This window comes from Panthera uncia, chromosome A2 (assembly GCF_023721935.1).
Source record: "Panthera uncia isolate 11264 chromosome A2, Puncia_PCG_1.0, whole genome shotgun sequence".
In the NCBI taxonomy this organism is placed as follows: domain Eukaryota; kingdom Metazoa; phylum Chordata; class Mammalia; order Carnivora; family Felidae; genus Panthera; species Panthera uncia.
The window spans coordinates 151,115,254-151,137,150 of record NC_064816.1 but is presented as its reverse complement, the minus strand read 5'-3'; the positions used below and the strand labels follow the sequence as shown (position 1 = coordinate 151,137,150).

General features: G+C 49.5%; 2 protein-coding genes across 2 annotated transcripts; one reads left to right on the top strand and one right to left on the bottom strand.

Moving 5' to 3' along the window:
- Positions 1-1,548: 1,548 nt before the first annotated feature.
- On the top strand, positions 1,549-19,758 carry KEL (Kell metallo-endopeptidase (Kell blood group)). Its single transcript, XM_049641999.1, has 18 exons — positions 1,549-2,069; positions 2,339-2,501; positions 2,805-2,981; positions 4,450-4,574; positions 4,918-5,064; positions 6,930-6,992; positions 7,079-7,267; positions 7,510-7,658; positions 8,758-8,887; positions 14,797-14,907; positions 16,078-16,176; positions 16,413-16,490; positions 16,931-17,031; positions 17,219-17,329; positions 17,472-17,539; positions 17,752-17,904; positions 18,210-18,358; positions 19,441-19,758. Exons 1-18 carry the CDS (start codon positions 1,935-1,937, stop codon positions 19,600-19,602), a joined length of 2,310 nt encoding a protein of 769 aa, XP_049497956.1. The 5' UTR covers positions 1,549-1,934; the 3' UTR covers positions 19,603-19,758.
- Positions 19,759-19,897: 139 nt separating this feature from the next.
- On the bottom strand, positions 19,898-21,447 carry LLCFC1 (LLLL and CFNLAS motif containing 1). The gene is made up of 3 exons (XM_049642026.1): positions 21,316-21,447; positions 21,080-21,200; positions 19,898-20,492 (listed from the first exon to the last, which is right to left on the bottom strand). The coding sequence occupies exons 1-3, from the start codon at positions 21,349-21,351 to the stop codon at positions 20,314-20,316; spliced, it is 336 nt and encodes a 111-aa protein (XP_049497983.1). The 5' UTR covers positions 21,352-21,447; the 3' UTR covers positions 19,898-20,313.
- Between the last annotated feature and the right edge of the window lie 450 nt (positions 21,448-21,897).

Sequence of the window (21,897 nt, the reverse complement as noted above, 5' to 3'; positions counted from 1 at the left end):
AAAAGGAGTGGGGAGGGAGCTAGAAGTTCAAGGCTGAGTATCTGGGGGAAGGGGAGGTAACAGACAAGGCACAGTTGATTTGTATGCAAACAGACCGAAAACCTCTAAAATCCCGAATCATCATTTTGGTGTCAAGATGATTCCTACAGCCACCCTTAACCAAGGTCCCACTTTCTGCCACCGCCATCACCATGCTCCTTGTCATCCAGAAATAAACTATGCAGCTCATCTGTGACTGTTACACTCGCTGTCTCCTCCCTGACTCTATCAGTTTCCATGACTTTATTTCCTCCCATAAGATTTTTCCTTCCAAGTATTTACATCCCTTCTGCTGTCACCCTGGACCAAGCCTTCCCTCATCACCCCTGCACCACCAAAATACCACTGTGTCTCTTGTCTTTTATCTAAGCAATCCAGATCCAGTACCACACCAGCTTTTCACAGCTACTAGGTTCATCATGTGAAACTCCTCCTCAGAAGACTTCAGTTCCTCCTTTTGAAAAGCCCTGACTTTTCTTCATGACTTTCATGATACCCCATAGTATGGCCTCCATAGGCATGTGACCTTTGTTCTTCTTCACCAACCATGGACCCGTCCTTGCCTCCATCCCGACAAAGCCACCATAGCACAGTGTCAGGAAACACTGCCGAGGGGTCTTGAGTGTGACTGTCCTATTTTACCTGGGACAGGAAGACAAGGGACAGACGTGAAATGCCTTCTCTCAGAAACGTGCTCACTGGGACCCCAGGTGAGACCTCAGTGTGGTGTGGGAAGGAGAATTTCTGGCTTGGAACGCAAGTCATTCCTACAAATATTTATAAAGCATCTCAAGTGGACACGAAAGAAAAAGGGACACTGTCCCGGCCACTAAAGATTTGCCATCACTAGGGAGGTGAAGATGCCTGTGGAAAAGAGTGCTGAATGAAAGGCATGGTAATGCCTCCTTCTTTTGTAGAAGGTATCAGACCCCAGGGCAGGGGCAAGGCAAACATTAGACTCATTTTCTAGATGATGAAACTTTCTTACCTGCCTGAGAGTTTAAATGGCTTATGTATTATCACAGGGCTAATAATTAGCTCATCTGGGTCTCCTGGTTTGTTGGATTTTCTTTGCGCTGCTCTGCTCTGCCTGCAAACAGCAGGGTTATGACACCCTGAGAGCCATCGAGCATTCCCAGGAGCAGGGGGAATGGACTCCGAGCTGTGAGAGCTCCTGGGGGAAGGTGGCATTTACCTGAGAATTGAAGGATCCGGAAGATTTCAATCAGAGAAGAAAGAAGGGAAGAAAGAATATTCCAGAAATAAAGAAACTCCATGAGCAAAGGCACAAAGCAGGACAAGAAGAGCCACCCAAGGGCAAAATTACTTGAGAAGTGAAGACTCCCTCCCTTTGCCTCCCCTGAGAGTCTGAGATAAAGGAGGAGGAGAGGTCTGGGTGTCTCTGGACTGATAAACAGACTCCACCCAGAGGCCAATAGCATGGGTATATGGGGACAGGAGGGTCAAGTGACAGAAGTTCCCCTTCTCCAGTACAGAGGAACTGGGGGGGGGGCGGTAGGAGGGAGGCCATTTCCTCAACCCCACTTCTCAGATTCAGCACCTAGAGCAGAACCAGGAAGGATTCTGGGAGCCAGAGAGGACTGACAGACGGCAAGTCCCCTAGAGAAAACTGTTCCCTCTGGGGTCAGATGACTAGGGTGGGGGTGGATGGCCACTGTGTGTGAGTGCCCTGCCCCATGGGAGAGGAGGAAATGTGAGGCTTGGAGAGCAGAAACAGGAAAGGAAAGGGAGGTGTCAGGAGGGGGAGAAAAGTCGGGGTGCATCCAGGGGAGGGGCCGTTCTGAAGCCGGTCTAGGAACACTGCCCTGGGATGATAGCGGGCGCGTGAAGGGAAGCGTCAAAACCACCTGATAGACCTGATATAACTCTCTTTAATGCACCCCCTTCCTGACCCAGCTTCTCTCCCTTCTCTCCTCCTCAGTTCAAGAGGGTGGAGACCAGAGTGGGGAAGAACCCGGCCGGGGGGAATGAGCCGGGCATGGGGAAGGGGGCCTTTCTTAAGGCAGGAGGTAAGTGCGGTCCCTGACCTTTGCGGGGCAGACGTGTGACCTCCCTTCCAGCTCTAACACCCCACAGACTCTCACCCCTCACAGTCTGCCTGGTCCTTAGCATGTTTGTGCATCTCCCAGGGGTCCGAAACAGGTTGGGTTTAGGGAGAATGAGGAGAATCATCTCTCTACGAGGGGGCCCTGGCACTAACTTTTTCTTTCCCCTCTCTCCCTCTCTCCCCCACCCCTCTCTGCCAACACCCTCTCTCTTGTGGCTTTCCACTTCCTAGTTCCCTGCACAGCGATCTCCAGTATCTCAAGTAGAGTGGCCCCAGGAACGCCACATAACGGTGGGGTTCATGGTCCGGCGGGTGCTAGTGGCTGGCCTGCTTTTCAGTCTGCTCCTTGGTTCTTCTGTGCTTTTGGTCTACATCTTCAGGAGCTGTGGCCCTAGTGAGCACAATCCTGGAATCCCCCAACCGAGCCAGCCCTCCTCATCAGGGCCTCTGTGGCTTTGTGCCCACTGACTCGTTCACCTCCCCTCCTGCCTCACCCTCTCGCCCTCTCCCTCCCAATCTGGCCCCGCTGGGCTCGGTCAGGCCTTGTCCATCTCCTGGGGGGCCCTTCCCTTTTCCCCACCAGGCTGTCCTTTGCCCAGCACCTTGGGGGACCCCTGGCCATTTCTTTCTCCCTCTCCCAGCTCTGAGCTCCCCCCCCCCCCCCCCCCCCGGGCCCCCCCCCCCCCCCACCTGGCAGGGCCCTGCAGGACGCCCGAGTGTCATGATCTTCAGGCTCATTACCTGGCCTCTGGGAACACCAGTGTGGCCCCCTGCACCGACTTCTTCAGCTTTGCCTGTGGAGACGCCAAAGGCACCAAGAGCTCTTTTCAGGCTCTTGCAGAGGAGAACAAGAGGAGACTTCGGAAAATACTGGGTGAGGCTCGCTGGGTGGAAGCGTCTCTGCAAGTGGGTGGCCCTGAGCCTATAACTATCTTGCTGTCCCAAACCTGTGTGGTTTGTGGCACAGCTGCTGGTTTGCTGCTCCGTCTCAGTAGCTACCACCTCAGTACCTCCTCCCTTCTCCTCTCTGTCCCTGTTTTCATCTTTCCTTTGCCACTTGCCTACGACTACTGTCCTCTCTTCAAGCCCCCCACATTTCACTGATCTGCCCCTTCTCTGTTGCTGCGCCTAAATCTTCCATTTCTCTCCCGCGCCTGGGACCTCCCATGCCAGTGGCCCTCAGCACCTGCCGCACTAAAGTCCAGGTGTGTCGGTTGCCCCCAGCCCCGCCTGTCTGCTATCTCTGGGGTCACTGTTAGCCTCTCCCTGCAGTCACTTCCTCCCCACCCCCTCCCTCAGACGCTGGTGTGCAAGCTCTAGGGGAAGTGGGGTGCTGGGGCTGGCTGGGAGGACGTGGCCACGCGGTGAGAAGGGGAGGCATCTGGCTGTGTGCCAGGGAATGGATCCAGCCACAGAGGGCTTGCCGGAAGAGGAGAGGACCAACCTAAAGCCCTGGGGGCGCAGAAGTCGCCTGTAGGCAGAAGACCGAAGAATTGAGTTCATCTCTGAGGGAGCAACCGAGGCCATCTGGGAGGTTGGAAGCGGGCCCCAGGAAGTTGGAGGATGGTGTGAGGGTGTGAGGAAAGGGAACAAGAACAGGTATGATAGGCACACATTTCCAGTGTAAGGGAGCCCAGGACGTGTGATGGGATTCACTGGAATTTGGGAGGAGTGAATGTATCCCTCTGCCCTCTTTTTGATGGACAAAAGAACTGCAGGCAGGCATTCTCTGGAGGGGCCATGCTTCCAGTTAAGGCCAAGATATGAAAAGAAAATGTACGTTTAGGATAAAAACTGTTGCTCACTACAGAGTGAAAGGTATGGTGACTGAGTGGGTGGGAGGTGCCACAGGGTAGGTGATTGCAATGCACAGGCATGCGGGTTACTGCCGTGTGTGTGTGTGTGTGTGTGTGTGTGTGTGTGTGTGTGTTTCCTGGGTCACCAGCCAGGGTCTGGACCTTGTTTCTTCTTGTTAAACCTGTCTGGATGAGTTTTCCTGTCTCTGGCCCCCCAAAGTTCTCTGGTTTGCCAAATGTTTCTAATTTCTTTACTCATCTCCGTCCTGCCTTCCATTTGGACCCATAGGTGTTGGTAGGTGCTCCCATCTCTTCCTTTTCTCCCGTGTCTTTTCCTCCCCATTTCTCTTTCGTGTCTCCTTTGTTCCCCTCTGTCTTCCTCCCTGCCCTCACTCTCCCATCGAGCTGACCCAGCCCTCCCACCTTCTGACCTGTCCTCAACCCCGTATTTCCCCCCTTCTTTCCATTTCCCTGGGAGTCTTCCCCTTCTGTCCCACCTTCCCTGCTTGGCTTTTCTCCTCTAATTCTCCTATGCTTCCTTTCTAGAAGAGCCAGGTTCCCGGCACCTGGGCACTGGGGAGGACAAAGCTTTCCAGTTCTACAGCTCCTGTGTGGACACAGGTGCCATCGAAGCCGAAGGGGCTGCCCCCCTCAGACAAGTCATTGAGGAGGTGAGACCCAGGGCAGTAAGGTTTCTAGATACATAACACGTGGGACCCATGCATGCTCAGGGCTGCCTTTCCCCCTTTTTTTCTAGAAAGGGAGGGGGGTGTCTCTTTCCTAGGCATCTCCAAGTTCCAGGAGGGAGATGGAAATGGCAGTACCCTCTGGAAGCATGAGGACCCTGGGTGAGGGCAGAGAAAGAAGGATAGAGATGGAGCCAGCCCTGGAGGGCTCCAAGCACCCAGAGTAGCAGTCAGGAAGTAGCAGCTGGCTCAGGAAGGGGAGGGGTGGGGGGGGGACAGGTCTCCCAGGCCACCCCCCACTGCTGAGCCCTGTCTCTCTGCTCCCCAGCTTGGAGGCTGGCGAATCTCCGGTAATTGGACTTCCTTAGACTTTAACCGAACCCTGAGCCTTCTGATGAGTCAGTATGGTTATTTCCCATTCTTCAGAGCCTACCTGCGACCTCATCCTACCCTTCCACACACGCCAGTCATTCAGGTGAGGGGCACACCAGCACACAGCAGGACCGGGCCTGCCTCAACTTCTAGCCTAGCATCTCCTAGAGGAAGGTTGCGGACTGGACAGATAGGACAAATGGGCAACATAGATAAGATATTTATCTTGAGGGAAAATTATCAATGTGACAGTCAGGGATACTAGGTGAGATCAGAGAAGGGAGCAGGAGAGCCAGTCCTGTGAAGATTGAACTAGTTCCTATCTTCCTGACTGCTTATCTGGATCACCCCACCCCCCCAACAGCCTTTTAATTAGACCCCTCATCTCCAGTATTGTCCTCCTCTTATCACTCTTGAATTTTGCTGGAGGGACCTTTCTAAACCGAGAGCTAATTATGCTATTGTCTCTGTCTAAATGCCTCCAGTGACCTCGCCAGGTCCAGGTCGTCAGGATCTAGTTCTTAACCCCCTAGTCTCCAGCTTTATCTCCTGCCACATCCCTTTCCCCCTTAAACCTCAAGCCATGCTCTGTCACTTCTAGCTTCAAGAATATTCCTCAGTGCTTTTCATCCACGTTTCTCTTTGCTTACAACACTACTCCCCAACGCTATTCCCACACTCAGCCTGGAAAACTCTTACAGGTTTTTCAAATTTGGGGTTTGATTATTATCTCTTCCAGGAATTCTTCACTGACACCCTAGCTATGTGTTAGGTAGACCCCTCTGTCCTCCCAGCTTCCCAAGCTCTCATCATTGAAGACCGTGTTAAAGACTGTGAGCCCCTTAAGAATAGGACCATACCTTACTCACCTCTGTTCCTCAGGACCTAGCACAGGGCCAGGCATCTAGAGGCCCATGGAAGATGTTTGTTGAGCAAGTAAATAAATATAAAAGTTGAAGGCATCGGTATTGTTGTAGATAATGCAATGCCATCTATTTGGCCTCTGCCCTCAAAAAATCCACAAAATTATATGGGGATGAATATACAAGAAAAGCTGTTAATCAGTATGAGATGCTCTAAAGGGTATGTTCAGGAGCTTCGGATGTGGTCTTTAGGGAGTACCTAAGATCTGAAATAGTTAAGGAATGGCTCAGAGAGGGGAGAACGTGAGCTGAGCCTTGAAACATGGTTGAATCACGCAGGTGAAGGTGAAGTTAAGGGCATGAAAAGGACTTCGGGAAAGTCCTGAGCTAAGGCTGGAATGGTATGACTCTTCTGTGGGGTCAATGAGAAGCCTGGTTTATTGAACAGAGGATTTGGGGTAGGGGTGAGGTGCAGTGGGAGATAAGAGAAGAGTAAGGCTGAAGACATGAGGTTGGGCCTCATTATTCCTAAAAATTTTACTTAAAAAATTACTAAAAAATTACTAAAATTTTATTGCAGACTTAAAAAAAAAATCTATAATTTTTCTTTAAAATGGATAAAAGATACAGTCTAGATTTTCAGAAAAAAAAATCTGTGATGAACAAAGTTTTGCTATTTTAGTCAGCATGGATTTTAGCTTTGATTTTTATTTGAAAAATATCGGTTAAGACATTGATCTTCATTACTGTTTTCAGTACCTCTTAAATTTTGCACCTGAGATGGTTTCCCCCTCCCTTAACCCTGGACTTGGACCCAGCACAGGGGCTGGCCCCCTTCAGGACATGGATTAGTGGGCTTCTCCCTTGACAAACACCCCAAAACTGGTTGAAGCACCGCCCTGTCCTCACATTTTCCATGTCTGTATAATATAAAGAGTATCCTTTCCCCCTTGCCCCCGACCCCAATCCCTCCCTCTCTTGCTGTCCTCTCTCACACCTTCTCTGTGTCCTGAGGCTGTCTCCTGTAGCACCTTCCCCATCCTCCCACACCTGTCCTCTCCTCCCTCCACGCTCCCTACTTCTCTCCAGTATCTCTTGTGTCCAGATAGACCAGCCAGAGTTTGATCTTCCCCTCAAGCAAGAGCAGGAACAGAAGATCTATGCTCAGGTAAGATGCCTCCATGGACAAAGGTCAGGCCCTGATCTCTGATGCTCAGCCTCTGGTGGCTGTGACTGATGTTGCCCCTCCCCCAGATTGTGCGGGAATACCTGGCTTATCTGAGTCGGCTGGGAGCCTTGCTAGGAGGAGACCCAGACAAGGTGCAACAACATGCCTTCCTGTCCATCTCCATTACCTCACAGCTGTTTCAGTTTCTGAGGCCCCTGGAGGAGCAGCAGGCACAGAAGAAGCTCTTCCAGCTGGTCACTATTGACCAACTGCAGGTGTCTTGAACCAGGGACTGGAGGAGGATGGGCAGGAGGGTTTCTCTCCTAAACTTTCTGGATCTCCTGAAATCCTTTCTCCTCATTCCTTAATTCCTTTCCATCCCTAACTTTCCCAGGCCCATCCCTTTCCCCAACCATCCCCTTCCCCACCCCCTCTCAAACCCTGAGGGAGAGGACCCCCCTCTCCTGCCTCCTCTCCTCCTTTTCTGTCCCCCTCAGCCTTGTGTCCCTCCTCTAAGGAAATGGCCCCTGCCATCGACTGGTTGTCCTGCTTGCAAGCGACATTCACGCCAATGTCCCTGAGACCCTCCCAGCTCCTCGTAGTCCATGACCTGGAGTATTTGAAAAACATGTCTCAGCTGGTGGAAGAGCAGCTGTTGAAATACAGGTTTGCCTCAGGTGGGACTGGGGGAGTATGAGGGCGATGAAGAGTCCGAGGACCTGGAGGCCTCAGGGACAAAGGAGATTGTGGAAACTGCATGCTGGTAAGGTCTTCCCAGGAAGATGGAAGGGATCCACGGATATGTGAGAGCAGAGAAGTGTTGGGGTGAATGGCCCAAGAGAAAATTGAGGCAACAGGAAGCATGAGAGGCTTGAGGGGCACAGGGAAGGGAAAACACACATGAAATGAGGCATTCATGTGCCCAGCACCTGGGTTTGCTGGGAGTAGAACCCAGTCTTTGAAGAGCCTCTAAGCTATAGGAGATGCTGGAAGGCCAGTCACTAGGGACAGCTCAGGCATGCATGTCTTATCAGCAGCTAGGAGGTAGGGGTAGGAGGTGGAGGCCCATGGGGCCAGTGGATGGAGGTGGTGAAGGCTGGGGGTTCTCTTGGGGGAGGGCTGGGGGAGAGGCCATTTCTCAGCTGTGAGAGGATCCAGAGGCCCTTGCATGTGAGACTCTGTTGGGCTGTCTGCCATCCCCAGTAACTACATGGCCACTGCCTGAAGACAGGGGCTTCCTTCCAGGGACTTGGGCTCAGGGCCCTTCTTCATAGTACCTCAGTGGCAGCAACATCTAGAGATTCTTTTTAAGGAAGTGAAGGACCATTCTTGTGGGTGTGAGCAGGTTTATGTAAAGCTATAAATCAGACCTGGAGAGAGTTGACAGCAGGGCAGAGGAAGGTCTCAGGTCCCAGCTTTGCTGTGCTTAGAAGATACATCTTAAGGTGAGCTGAGATTTCTTGGTTGGGGAAGTAGATGAATCTGTTTTGTTACATTTTTTAAGTCTAGTCTTCATCTAGCCCAGATGCTTCACTCCCTGCAATTTGAGAAATCACTTCTGCATCTAGTTCCTTCTATGACCATTTTCCAACTCACACCAAGAAAAGCTCTTCTTGACTTGTTCGAAGGTCAAGCCACTATTTTCTATAGATACAGAAGAGAAGGGGCTTCCTTCAGGAGTACCAGGTGACTACACAAGGGGAGGCTGTTCTTGAGGCACCTCGAGAGCCCTGAGTGTATGTGTGGGTCTCTTTTCCCTCCACAGAGACTTTCTGCAGAGCCACATGATCTTGGGGCTGGTGGGGACCCTCTCTCCAGCCCTGGACAGTAAGTTCCAGGAGGCACGCAGATCACTGATCCAGAAACTGCGGGAGCTGACCCAACGACCACCCATGGTGAGGAGAGAAGGGAGGAATTTTCCCAGATTGGGGGCTAATGGAGCATCTGTCATTTTGAGGGATAATTGTTGGTGTATCTCTCCCATGGAGACGGCATGGGGGCAGATGCCATTCAATGTCTGGATTTTCCATAGAAGCAGACAGGCTGTGCATACAGTGCTTATGTTGAGAACTGACATGCCAGGTACCAGAACTTTTGGCACACATCTGGCTACTTTTACAGCCTTTTGCTGAATATTAAAGTTTAAATATAAAACTTTAAAATTATCAGCAATTGCTTTTCCTTTCAATGACCTTTAAACTATTTGCCTAGTTAGTTATCCAGAACTCTGTGATTTAAGGACGTGGACTTAAAGCTTGGGATTCGTTGGGATGCAAGACATGACCAGCAAGTGGCCTCTCCTCTGTTTAGGTGCTTCCAGTGTTTGATGTTCAAGGGTGCTTCCCAAAGAGTTCATCTCTGACATCCAGTGGGATCTGTGGGGTCATAGCATGGGCTTCACAGTGCAGAGCCTGATATATCTGAGGTGGTAGTTCTGTGCCAAACACACTAACCAAAGTCTCCTGTGTTGCATAAGATGTGGAGACACTCCTTTACCAAGAACTTTGAAATCCTAGGTCGGACACATCCAGATGCAAGTGAAGGTATCCAGAATGTTAGATACGTTCTAACCTGAGTACAGGCCTCAGTGTAGTCTTGAAAAGCACGGGTTTTTTTTTCCTTCATAATTTGTGGACCATTTCTGTGTCTTGGAGAAACTCACTGCTTTGACAACTTGAAATACCCGTGGAATTCAAAGAGGGTAAATGGGTGCACAGGGACTGGCATGTAGTTATTGAGTATCAGGAGTGAGACATCTTTCTTTTTTTAAATAGGTTCCTTTTCAAATTAAATTAAATCAAATTTTTTAATGATTTAAAAAATTTATTTATTTATTTTGAGAGAGATAAAGAGAGAGCATGAGGAGGGGAGGGGCAGAGAGTGAGGGAGGGAGGAAGGGAGAGAGAAACCCAAGCAAGCTCTGCACTGCCAGCACAGAGCCTGACACAGGGCTTGAACTCATGAACCGTGAGATCATGACCTGAGCCAAAACCAAGAATGGGAAACTTAACCGACCCAGGCACCCCAAAGTTCTTTTTTTAATGTTTATTTATTTATTTTGGGGGGAGGGGCAAAGAGAGAGGGAGAGAGAGAATTCCAAGCAGGCTCCTTGCTGTCAGTGAAGAGCCTGACATGGGGCTTGAACTCACTGGGGCTCGAACTCACGACCCATGAGATCATGACCAGAGACAAAATCCAGAGTCAGATGCTTAACTGACTAAGCCATCCAGATGCTCCAGGAGTGAGACATTTTTCTAAACCCTTTAGATAGATATGAACTGAATTAATCCTCAGAAGAATCCCGTGAGGCAGGCACATCATTTTATTCCTGTTTTGTGACAGGGAAATTGAGGCACAAAAGCTAAGGAACTTGCTCAAGGTATTACACCTAGTAAGTTGGTAGATCTAGGATTTGAATTCTGGCAGTCTGGCTCCAGGGTCTGTGTGCTTAATCCTTTGGCTAAGAAACAAACAAACAAACAAACAAACAAAACAACAGTAAAACACTCCTTTTTGGGACTTTTCTCAGGTTGGTAAGTGCCCAAGAAGCTTCTGCCCAGCCTTTCTCTTGACACGGATGAGGCTGACAGGGCTCCAGCTCCTCTTAGTTAACATTGCTACAAAATCCCTGTCAACCAATAGCTTCCTGTCAATCCCAGAACCATGGTCTGATGGCACTTCTTGAAGGACGTAAATGGGCCAATATTGAAATCACATTTAAAGGACAGGAAAGTCTTATAAATTGCTGAAGCTGCCATCTTTTGTATACTTCTATACATCTGTTATATCTATTATGTCCATCCTCATTATACCCATTAGGATTTATAGTTGTCCTTGGGCTTGAAAATTGAGTCAAGTTCTACCAACAAATAGAATAACAGTTGATATGAGGGTTACTGTGTATCAGGCACTGCATGGAACACTTTAACGTGGATGATTTTATTTAATTCTCCAGAAACACTCCGAGGTCCTCAGAAAGGGCAAGTGACTTTCCCCAGACCACACAGCTCATAAGTGAAGGAACAGGTTTCAAAACAGATCACTCCTGCTCATGAGGACATGTTGTTAATCACATACTATGCAGGATTGAGGAATGAGTGGGTAGGAAAACAGAAAATGAGTTTGAGAATTCTTTCTACAAAGGTCAAGATAGTAAATACTTTTGGTTTTGTGGCCCATTACAGTCTGTGTTGCAACCACCCAGCCCTGTCCTTGTAGCACAACAGCAGCTGCATGTGGAGTGAATGAATGGGTGTAGCTGCGTTCCCCAAAGACTCTGGCTCACACAACAAATGCTCAGAGTTCCCAAGAGGGACACATGAGGGAGGGTTTGAATGGCAGTGGTGGATCTCCATGCAGGAGGTGGGACAGAGGCAGTTGCCTAGAGAGTTTAAAGGTTTTTCTGGTGGGGTGTCTGGGTGGCTCAGTCAGTTGAGTGTCTGACTTTGGCCCAGGTCTTGATCTTGTGGTCCGTGGGTTTGAGCCCTGAGTTGGGTTCTGAGCTATCAGCTCAGACCACCACATGAACAAAAGACAGAGGTCCCTGCCCTCAGACACTTATGCACTGATGAAGGAAGGAAGACAATAAACTAAGTAAATAAAATATATTAGGGCGTGATTAGTGTTATGGAGAAACACTCCAGAGACATGGTGTGCTAGGTGGGGAGTGTGTACGAGTGGGTCAGGCAAGCTCATGCAGACTTGGAGTCATTAATCACTAATGTTTCTTTATGGTTCAGCCAGTTATGAAGCCACACAAATTACACTATCTTCCAACACAGAGTTCTCCATCTAATTCACAAGGACTCAATTTGCGGTTTTACCAAAAGCCTCCATGAAACCAGTGCCAACACAGTGAGGGAGTACATTAAGATTTACAGAATGATTTTGATGTGTTGCTTCACCTGATCTCCTGAGCGGTGCTGCCAGGGAGGTAGAACAGGTAGTACTCTCATGGTGACAGTTCGAGTAGCTGAAGTGCAGGGGTGTAAGTTAATAACCCACATTTGGTAAATGCTGAATTCTCTGTTCAGAGGTAGTATTTGGTAGCTCCTTGAGGATGAATCTGGCCAATACATGTGTTTTCTTGGCCTTAAAGCTTTTTACAAACTTTTAGTTAATCACCAGAAGTCAAAAATTAGGAGATGGTGTGTTAATAGTCACATTTCCAGCATTTGTCTGTGTGTGTGTGTGTGTGTGGGGGGGGGGTACATGGGAAGCTTGAGCAGCACCAGACTAGGCTTCTCCAGGGGTCACGAGTGACTGGGGCTGAGTGGTGCAGCTCTCTTCAGCCCGGCTGTGCTGTACCCATCGCCCTGGCCCCTCCATGCCCCATGGGCCTGATGCTGGCTGCTTCTCAGTTACATCACCACATGGCCCCTACCTGAGTTCATAACTCTGGCTCTCTTAGGTTATCTTGGTTTGATGAAGCTTTGAACCAGAAAAATTGTTATTATTTTGGCATTATTTGTCCTCAGTGATCCCCAGAAATCCCTTAGTAGTTACATACTATTTTCCAAGTATTCAAAAATGATCAGTCCAATGACTCATTCTAGAATTTCCTTTAGAAATTAGCATTAAGGATTCCTGGCTGGCCTGTAATCTCCAAAATCTCTTTCCCTCTATGGCAACTTAAGAAAATTTTTGTTTCCTCCAGACTCCTGGAATTTTTTCTGATTTCCGTTATTTCTTAAAGTGTTATTACTTATGGTTCTAAGCTTATATCTGCAACTTTTCTTTTGTTCCCTAAAATTAATCTACTGGATGTCAATATCTTGGATCTGAAGTATTTCTTTCATTTTTTTTATATTATGGCAATGATTGTTCCCTATATTTCTCTTTGTCTCATATATTTTTAATACATATGGTATGCTGTGTCATTCCATGTCTTGAGAGACAGCGTGGATACTCATAACCCCCAGTAGATGAATATTTAACCTGTCAACCTCCATCCCTGAGACCGACATTTATTTAGAGATTCTGGAAGTCATTTTCCTGCTCATGGGAGATGTGACCCAGCACAACAGTGATGAAAAGAATCTCAGAGTTTCACAGGAGTTAGCAATGGGTAGTCTGAGGTGGCATCTGTGTTCTCCAGGAACCAGGTCAGAGTCTGCTGTGGCCCAAGCTATGGGCACAGGCATGGAAGAGGCAAAAGCTTTTGGAGAAATGGGTGGGCATTAGCAGAAGGGATCAGGAAACAGCTCAAGAACCAGGAGTTGTGAAAAGGGCAGGTAGATCACACTACCAAGCTGAAGGTTGATGCGTTTGCTGCTGCTCCAGCAGTAGAGCCTACCTCCCACACCAACAGCCTGATGAAAGGCAGTCTCCAATCCAAGCCCTTTGTCAGGAGGGCTGTGGGAGATGGACAGACACTGAAGGTGGCCCACAGATCCTGCCCTTGACCCAGTCATGGGTATCAGATCCATGTTTCCTTTCACTTCATCTTTGCTTTTCACAGTTGTGTTTTAGAGCTGCCACTAATACACTATAGAAAGCATCTGGCTCCTTATCCTCACAAGAGGAGAAGTCCTTAACAGACCTCACAGTAAGGGGACAAGAACAAAAAATGTGGGCAACCAGGTCTGGAGCAGCCTCCAAAATGGTAAATGTCCTAACAGGCAGAGGCCCAGGAGCTCCTTCTTCCGTGACAATACTGGTCTTCCATTTCTGTTTCCTCTCTTGTGGGAAGCCCCACAAACTCTCTCTCTAATTTTGGCACCAGAAAGCATGGTAGCAGCCTAACCATCTTCCCTGTGAGGAGATCTGCGAAGAGTAAATAAGTTACAGGAATGGAGTCTTGTGACTTCATCCCACTTAACCCAAACTGGCATGTTAGCTGTGTTTTCAAAGTCCCAGCTCAGCTCTCCCCCAGGCTGGTGCTCTCACCCTAAGCCCCTTGGGCATGTTTCTCTGTTTGTCTTGTGTCATCTCTGGGCCCCCTTCATGGTCAGCTCCTCAAAGCCATCCAAGCCCACCACAAACATCCCCCCCGCCGCCCTCCACCGAGCATCTGTCTCTTATGTTGCTTATTTTTTCTGTCCCTGTGCTAAAAACACCCCAGTTGCCCAAGACTCTACTGAGTTTTTGTCTAACCATCTTTCTGCCTTTGAAGTTGATAATGTCCCTCATCTCATCCTATTTTCCCTGATTTGATCCAAAGTTTCTTAGGTCTCTGAATTCATGTTTAGTCTTTTCTTTTGTCCCCTTCTCCTACCAAACAGTATGGGGTCTAAAACCCATTTTCACTCTGACAGTTTTCTTCTTTATAAGACAAGGTCCTATCATATGATCCACGGTAACCATTTGGAGAGGCAGGGAGAGGGGCAGAAAAGAAGAGCAGAATTACCTTCTCCAGTTTCCATTTTAGATAAAGAAACATGGAAGGGTGGCTGCCTTGGCTGGGCTACCAGTGTGGTGCATGTGGCGGGTGGGGATGGAGTGGCCAACAGACCTTCTATGGTAAGAGGTTTGGTATGTAGTCCTCTCCTATCCAGGAGCCTTTCTGTTCTCCAGAAGAATACCTCAGAGAGGACTTGCTTTCAATTCAATAGTCAATAAATAAGGATGATTTGCCCAATCCAGGCTCACGAGTCTAATCCTGGAGGACATAAACCCCTTTTTACCAAGCAGCAATAGCCCATGTGTATCACCAAAAGGGAAAATGAAGTAAAGTGGGACAAACCCAGAAAGACCAGGAAAGAGAGCATCCTCTGGGGGTCAAGATGTAGACAAGATTGACCTGGAGAGATGGATGAGAAAGAACCCTTGACAGGAGCCATTCATTCGAGCTTTGTCTCTGCAGCCCACCAGCCCTCGATGGATGAAGTGCGTAGAGGAGACAGGAGCCTTCTTCGAGCCTACCCTGGCAGCCTTGTTTATTCATGAGGCCTTCAGTCCGAAAACCCAAAGTGCTGTATGTGAGGGCTCTTCCCCAGCCCATGTCTCTCTACCCCTTCCTACCCAACCATTCTCTCCTAATTCTATTCACTGTGCCCTTCTTGATGGTCTGCGTGGTTGGGGGTAGTGGGGGGTGGGGGTGTCAGCCAGTCACAGAGAGAAAGAGTGAACTATGTGAGGGATGCCAAAGGAGGCCAGGCCATGCTGTGTCCCTAGGGTTTGCCTAGTTTTGCTATGAGACACAAGTGTATACAACATGCACGAATTTGGATAAGTTTCCCAACTTCCCTGCTCTTATGCTTCTTCAACCATAAAATGAGAAAATTGAACTCCGTGGCCTCTATGGCTACTCCCTGTTTATCTATGATTTTTTAACAACACAGGAAATGGTATGAGAATGGAATGATATCATCTTAAGAAGTGCAAGTAAATGAGTACTGAGTAGTCTTTGCGTGCCTACTATGTGGCTAACACTCTTGTTAGCACTTGGCATGAACTACTTTAATTGCTAGTATTATCCTAATGTTAGAGAAGAGAGAACTGAAGCACAGAGAGGTTAGATAACTTGTCCAAGGTCACACAACTACCAAAAAGTAGAGTCAGGATTTGAATTCAGGCTTCAAATATTGTCATCCATTTTCCTCTATCAAGAAAGGATACAAACAAGATGGTAGACGGCTGGGAAAGCAGTAACTACACAGTCAGTTGTGAAGCTGGGAAAACTTCAGCTTGTTGGAAAGCTGAAGAGCCCAGAAAGATGGAGAGAGGAAATGCATGCCTTAATAAAAAGAGTGTGAGGACAAGGGCTCTCAAGAACAGAGAAGGGAATGATGGTCCTCTTCCTTTGCTTTCTGAGTGGATTGTTGACCAAGGGTAAGGACAGCATCTCCCTCCCCTGGCAGGCTGAGATCTTCCCACAGAAAGGAACTATCTCCCCTATCGACCCTCAGGACTGACCAGCTCCCACCTTCCCTTTATGTTCTTGGTACCACCTTTCTGTCTCCACAGATCTCTGTGCCCTGGGTTTCCAGTCACCTAGTAAATATTACTTTCTGCTTTCTCTTTGGAGTTCTTCCCCCTTCTCTGGTAGCTCCCTGGGGCCAAGGCCCTTCCTAGAGGCCCAGGGGGCAGGAACCCAGACCAAGGCTGACCCTAATCCTGTGTCTCTATCCGGGCCCCTACACAGGCCATGGAACTATTCACTGCAATCAAGGACACCCTCATCGCTCGCCTCAGGAGGGTTCCCTGGATGGATGAGAAGACCCGGAAAGAGGCCCAGGATAGGGTAAGTCCAGGAGTGAGAGATAGAAGTAAGGGTGGAATTGAGTTTTGGGCCCAGAGATCACAGTGACAGAAAGACAATGCAAAGGCACAAGAACACATGGCAATGTAAACACCAGTATGCCATACACACATCCTGGTGACAATATAAAAGGTGGGACCGGGGCAGTGAACACAAGAAATTCCCTCCGATAGACTTGGGGTAGCTAGGTTTCTTCTACCTTTTGTGTCTCTCCCCAGGTCACCCAACTGCAAGTGAAGATGGGGGGCCCAGAATGGGCCCTGAAGCCATCACTGGCCAGGGAGGAATACAACGATGTGGGTCCCTGCCCTTGCCAGCTCCTCATTAGTCCTCAGCTTCTCCTCACCTTCTGACTCGCCCAAATGGCAGAAAATCTGTTTGCCCTGGGCTATCCTAACTGACCCCTTCCTTGCCCTGGTGTTGGCTGGGTTTTATGGGTGAATATCCACACTGTGGGTCTTGCCAGCAGAAGAAAGGAACCTTTTCAGGTCACAATAAGTGTGTGTGCACACATGCATGCATACATTCTTGGGACTTGCCTGAGTGTGTTTATCTGTGCGCTGATTTGTGTGAAGCCTGTCTGCGTCGACGTGGTGTCATTGTGCTGCTTTCTACTGTACTGCGGATGTCTGTATGTCGGGGCTTACCGTCTGTGTTCAGATGTACCCATCGGCGTATATCAGTGTGCATCCGTATTTGTCTCTGTGTATCTGAGTCACCTCCTGCCTCCTCCCAGATACAGCTTGGACCCAGCTACCTGCAGTCCTTCCTGAGCTGTGTCCGATCTCTCCGAGCTAGAATTGTCCAGAACTTCTTGCAGTCTTTCCCCCAGCACAGGTATAGGAGCAAGGGAGACATAGACACTGCATCCCAGAAATGCCTATTCAAGATTAGCAGGAAAGAAAGCTGGGGGCCTGAGGGAACAGGAACAGTGACAGTAGTTGGGAGGGTGGGGCCTCCCATATGTCTGGTGGGCAGGGCCATACATGACGGGAGCTGGTGTTCATACGTGCTCTTCCCATAGGTGGCAGGTGTCCACCTGGGGGGTCAGTGCTTACTATTCAATATCTGACCATGTGGTGGTCTTCCCAGCCGGACTCCTCCAACCTCCATTCTTCCACCCTGGCTATCCCAGGTAGGGGCCGTTCTATGAGGGTGGGCAGGGGATTTCCCAAGGGCGATGGACAGACATTATGATGTATAGGACTCATGTTTGGCGAACTGGGGTCAAAAACTTTGAAGGACTCTCGGAGTAAGATAAACCTTTGTCTTCCCAGAGCCGTGAACTTTGGCGCTGCTGGCAGCATTATGGCCCATGAGCTGCTGCACATCTTCTCCCAGCTGTGTGGGTAACAGTGGGCCATTGGGAGGTGGGACCATTGGGAATCCAGGTGAAGGCCCTAAACGAGGCCAAAGGAAGAGAAAGGGAGGGCTCCAGGTGGCACAGTTAAGAATCTTTAGCAATGCTTTGGGGGGCTAGCCCAGTCTGTGGTACCCCCTGGTCCTCATCCTTACTCCATATCTCACCATTTCTTTCCCTTGCCCCATTTTCAACAGTACTCCCTGGGGGCTGCCCAGCCTGTGACACCCATGCCCTACAGGGGGCGCTGCTGTGCCTGAAACGCCACTACCAATCCATTCCGTTACCCAGTGGACTCTCCTTCAATGGCTCTTGGACACTACTGGAGAATGCCGCCGACATCGGGGGGGGTGGCCATTGCACTGCAGGTAACTCCAATCCCAAGGGCCAGGATCTATTGAGAGCCATTCTGTCTTCACAGGTTTTTCCTTCTACCATCCCTTGTGCAAACATAGTTGTAAAGCCTCCTGCCCTTCACACCCTCACTGAGCAGATGGCAGTTTGGGAATCCCCCTCTGACCCCACAGATCCCTCTTTTCTAGGTTATCTATAGATCTCACAAGTACATTTTTTTTCCTGGCTCAGACCAGTGTGTCTGTGGAAAAGGGCCGTGAACTGGTTTTCGGCATTGTGGGTGGGGCATCAGACTTCTAAGTGGCCATGGGTCTAGAGTCTAAGGGTTACTTGCCATCCCACCCCCATATCCAGGCGTACAGCAGGAGGCTGTTAAGGTACTACGGAGAGACTATCCTGCCCAACCTGGACCTCAGCCCTCTACAGCTCTTCTTCCGAAGCTATGCCCAGGTAGGCAGTGGCCACCTCCCTCCGCAGCTCACTCCATGTCAGATAAGTACCTTATTGGCAATGCTTGAAGAGGGGTGCCTCCCTGAAACACCTTCCCCCAAACAGCCCCAACCCTCTGCCACAGATGTCCCCGCTGTCATCTTTTCATACATGATCCTTGGGACCATCTTTTCATATTTCTATAAATTCTTCTACCAAACTCATCACCCTCTTCAAAAACAGAAAAAAATTCTACTGCCAAATCCCTCTCTGAGATGAGCCCAACTTTTTCTTCTTTCATTTCTCCTAAAAAATGAACCTTCGACAGACTGTCTATAGACCATATTCCTTGTTGGAGACCTCACCCCCCCCCCCAGGTCCCCACATGAGTACCACATGCTCCCTCAACAGACACTGTCCCCAGTTCCTCAGTATACTTAAAGACCCCTCAGGGTGCTTGGGTGGTTCAGTCAGTTGTGTCTGACTCTTGATTTCAGCTCTGGTCATGATCCCAGGGTCATGAGTTTGAGACCCAGCGCAGGACCTGCTTAAGATTCTCTCTCTCTCTCTCTCTCTCTCTCTCTCTCCCTCATCCTCTCTAAAAAATAAAAATAAAAAAGACTCCCTCACGGAGTTTTTACAATAAATCCCACCTCCCCACCTTTCCGTCACTTATGAATGATCTGATTACACAGCCCATGCCCTCCCTCACACACATCCTGCCAGATAAATGACCTACAGGGGCATCTGGGTGGCTCAGTTGGTTAAGCATCAGACTTCAGCTTAGGTCATGATCTTGCAGTTTGTGAGTTCGAGCCCCACATCGGGCTCTGCACTAGACAGTGTGGAGCCTGCTTGAGATTCTCTCTCTCCATCTCTCTCTTTGCCCCTGTTACGTTCTTTTTCTCTCTCTCTCAAAATAAATAAATAAACTTATAAAACAATAAATTACATACAAATGTGTGGCCCTATCTCTGCTCTCATCTCTGTCTGCTGTCCCTACTCACTACATTGGCACCAGGTCTGCCTCGTCCTCCTGACCCTGATGGACGCTACTATTCTGCTCTTCTCCTTACCCTGCGTGGACCTCTCTTTCTCCACAGGTGATGTGTAGGGAGCCCAGCACCTGGGAACCCCAGGATCCTCACAGCCCTCCCATGCTTCGAGTACATGGGCCCCTCAGCAACATGCAAGCCTTTGCCAGACACTTCCACTGTCCGCGTGGTGCCCTCATGAACCCCTCCAGCCGCTGCCAGCTCTGGTAACCTGGCTACCACGGAGACTCCAACTTAGATGTAACAACACCTCCCTGCCCCATCCATGGAATCAGACGCTATCTCCTTTCCCTTTCCCTTCCAAAAATAAAAGCTGGCACTTGGCTTCTTACTGTCCATTAATGACTCTTTCCTAATATGTTCTATGCCTAGAAGTCAGAGAAGATAAGAGGAGACAATGCCAAGAGAATTCTGTAGACACAAGAAAAGCGAAGAAACCAATGGGTCTAAAGGTCAGTGGGCCAAAGATTGGGCAATTAAACAGACCAGTTAGAGACAAAAGGGCTTTGGTTAAGTCTCAGAAAGCTGTCCCCAAATGTTTTCAGGACTTTACTGCTATTACTTTTATTGTTGCTGCCTCTTTCCCCTAATGTGCTGTCCAGAGCAGAGCCGGGAGAGGTGTGGGAAAGAGAAGGCCGTGGGTCTGGTGTCTCCGGCCCTGGGAGAAGGTGGTCAGAGCGTGGCGAGGCGGTCAGGCTGGGGCAATGGACAGTTGAAAGGCCAGCACCAGGATCTCTCAGATGCTGCATCCTGAGGTGACGAGCCACTGACGAGAGGCAGGAAACTGTGTGTACACCTCCCCTTGGGAGTAGTGACCTGGAGCCCGGTAGGGAAGAGGGGGTCAGTAAGCTATCATGAAGCGGAAGTAGATAGCAAGGTCCTCATCCAGGAGCCAGGCTACCACCTCAGCCTCAATGTCCCTCATAAAAAAACCATGATGCTGGCCAGATTGAAGCAGAAGGCTAGGTTAAATAGGTGGTCACGAAGGGCTGCTGTGTCTGATGTCCCGTCATCCTCTTGTTGGGCCATGTCCACAACCTGCCACATCTCCCCCACGGAGGAGGCCACAAAGTGCTCTTCAAAGTTCTCTTGATCCTGGTCTGCAACCGTGGAGAGGGGGAGGCACTGAAAGGGCCGATCCTAACCTGCCCCCGCCCCGATCCTGGCCTATACCAGAAAGGTGATGAAGTTAGAGAGTCTGAGAAGAAGTTAGGGCCTGGGGCTTTTGGCCCAATTGTGCAACCCCTTATCCTTGGCCAGGGAGGCGGTGCTCCATCTGGAGGTCTCCTCTGGTCTGTATTCAATCACAGCCCCAACTGAGGTGCGCACATACCCCATTTCTACCTCAAACGGCCTCCTCCAAAGCATTACAACACTTGGGGTTGGAGGGACCACCCCAGGGAAGGGATGGAAACTACAACCTCTTCCAAGATAAATGCACCCCTGCCCATACACACGAAAGCCACCTGTGTGGTGCTGTAGCCAGCCCGTGGTGTGTCTCTGAATACGTCCCCCGCTAAGAACCCTGCTCTAAACCCTTTACCTGACTCTCTCACGCTACAATAATAAGGGACTGGACTTCTCTCCCCACAACCCGACCTATCTCAGGTTTCACTCTAGCCTGATAGGAACTGGGGGGCTGACTCCAAAGAGGTCTGATCCCTAGCTCCAGACACTGTTGTCCTACCTGTGGAGGGTGTTTTCTCGTTCTGACTCCTCTCGTTGGGATCCAGGCTGCCTTTCTGAAGCTTCACTCCCTTGACCCGCAGCAGCAGCAAGATGGCGGCCAGGAATGCTGCCCTGCAGAGCTGGGAGCCCGGGGAAGTCATGGGCCTGCCCATCCACCACCTTTGGTCTTCCCTACTCCCCTATGCCCAGTCGGCTCCCCCCACCTCCCTCTCCTGTCCCTGTCCCAGCCCTTACCACTTCCCTGCACCGTTTTCTTCCCTTCCCTTCCATAGGACCTCTGATTTCATGAGCTTTGTGACATCACAGCCATGGCCCTGTCCCTCATTCAGGTCACTAGAGAGTTCCCTTGCCAGGCAAGAGAGTGGTGAGTGGCCAGCAGAGGCTTCTAGGATGATCCTACTGCATCATCCTGTGGAGGGCAACAAAATGACTTCAGAGTTTGTGAAGTACTTTCACATCCATTACATCATGACATCGATATAGCAACTGGGACTCAAAGTAGTAGTGTCATCATACCCATCATATAGATGAGGAAACTGAGGTTCACAAAAGAAATGACTCTTCTGCTTAACATCACACAGACAATAAAGGGCAGAGCAGGACTCTCGACCACCTCTTTTTGTTTTAGTGTTTATTTATTTATTTTGAGAGAGAGGGAGGGAGAGAGAATCCCGAGTAGACTCCATGCTGTCAGTGCAGAGTGTAACACAGGGCTCAAACCTCAAGATCATAACCTGAGCCAAAATTAAGAGTCAGGCACTTAACCGACTGAACCACCCAGGTGCCCCTTGACCACCTCTTTTGATTTCAAACATC

What these genes read in the sequence shown, in the direction of transcription:
- LLCFC1 (XM_049642026.1), bottom strand. Translation starts at nt 21,351, where the DNA reads ATGGAAGGGAAGGGAAGAAAACGGTGCAGGGAAGTG. An exon ending in GAAAACGGTGCAGGGAAGTG is followed by an intron (nt 21,201 to 21,315) that starts GTAAGGGCTGGG and finishes CCGGGCTCCCAG; the next exon opens with CTCTGCAGGGCAGCATTCCT. An exon ending in CGAGAAAACACCCTCCACAG is followed by an intron (nt 20,493 to 21,079) that starts GTAGGACAACAG and finishes CCACGGTTGCAG; the next exon opens with ACCAGGATCAAGAGAACTTT.
- KEL (XM_049641999.1), top strand. Translation starts at nt 1,935, where the DNA reads ATGCACCCCCTTCCTGACCCAGCTTCTCTCCCTTCTCTCCTCCTCAGT. An exon ending in GAGCAGCTGTTGAAATACAG is followed by an intron (nt 7,659 to 8,757) that starts GTTTGCCTCAGG and finishes TTCCCTCCACAG; the next exon opens with AGACTTTCTGCAGAGCCACA. An exon ending in TTCCACCCTGGCTATCCCAG is followed by an intron (nt 17,330 to 17,471) that starts GTAGGGGCCGTT and finishes TTGTCTTCCCAG; the next exon opens with AGCCGTGAACTTTGGCGCTG.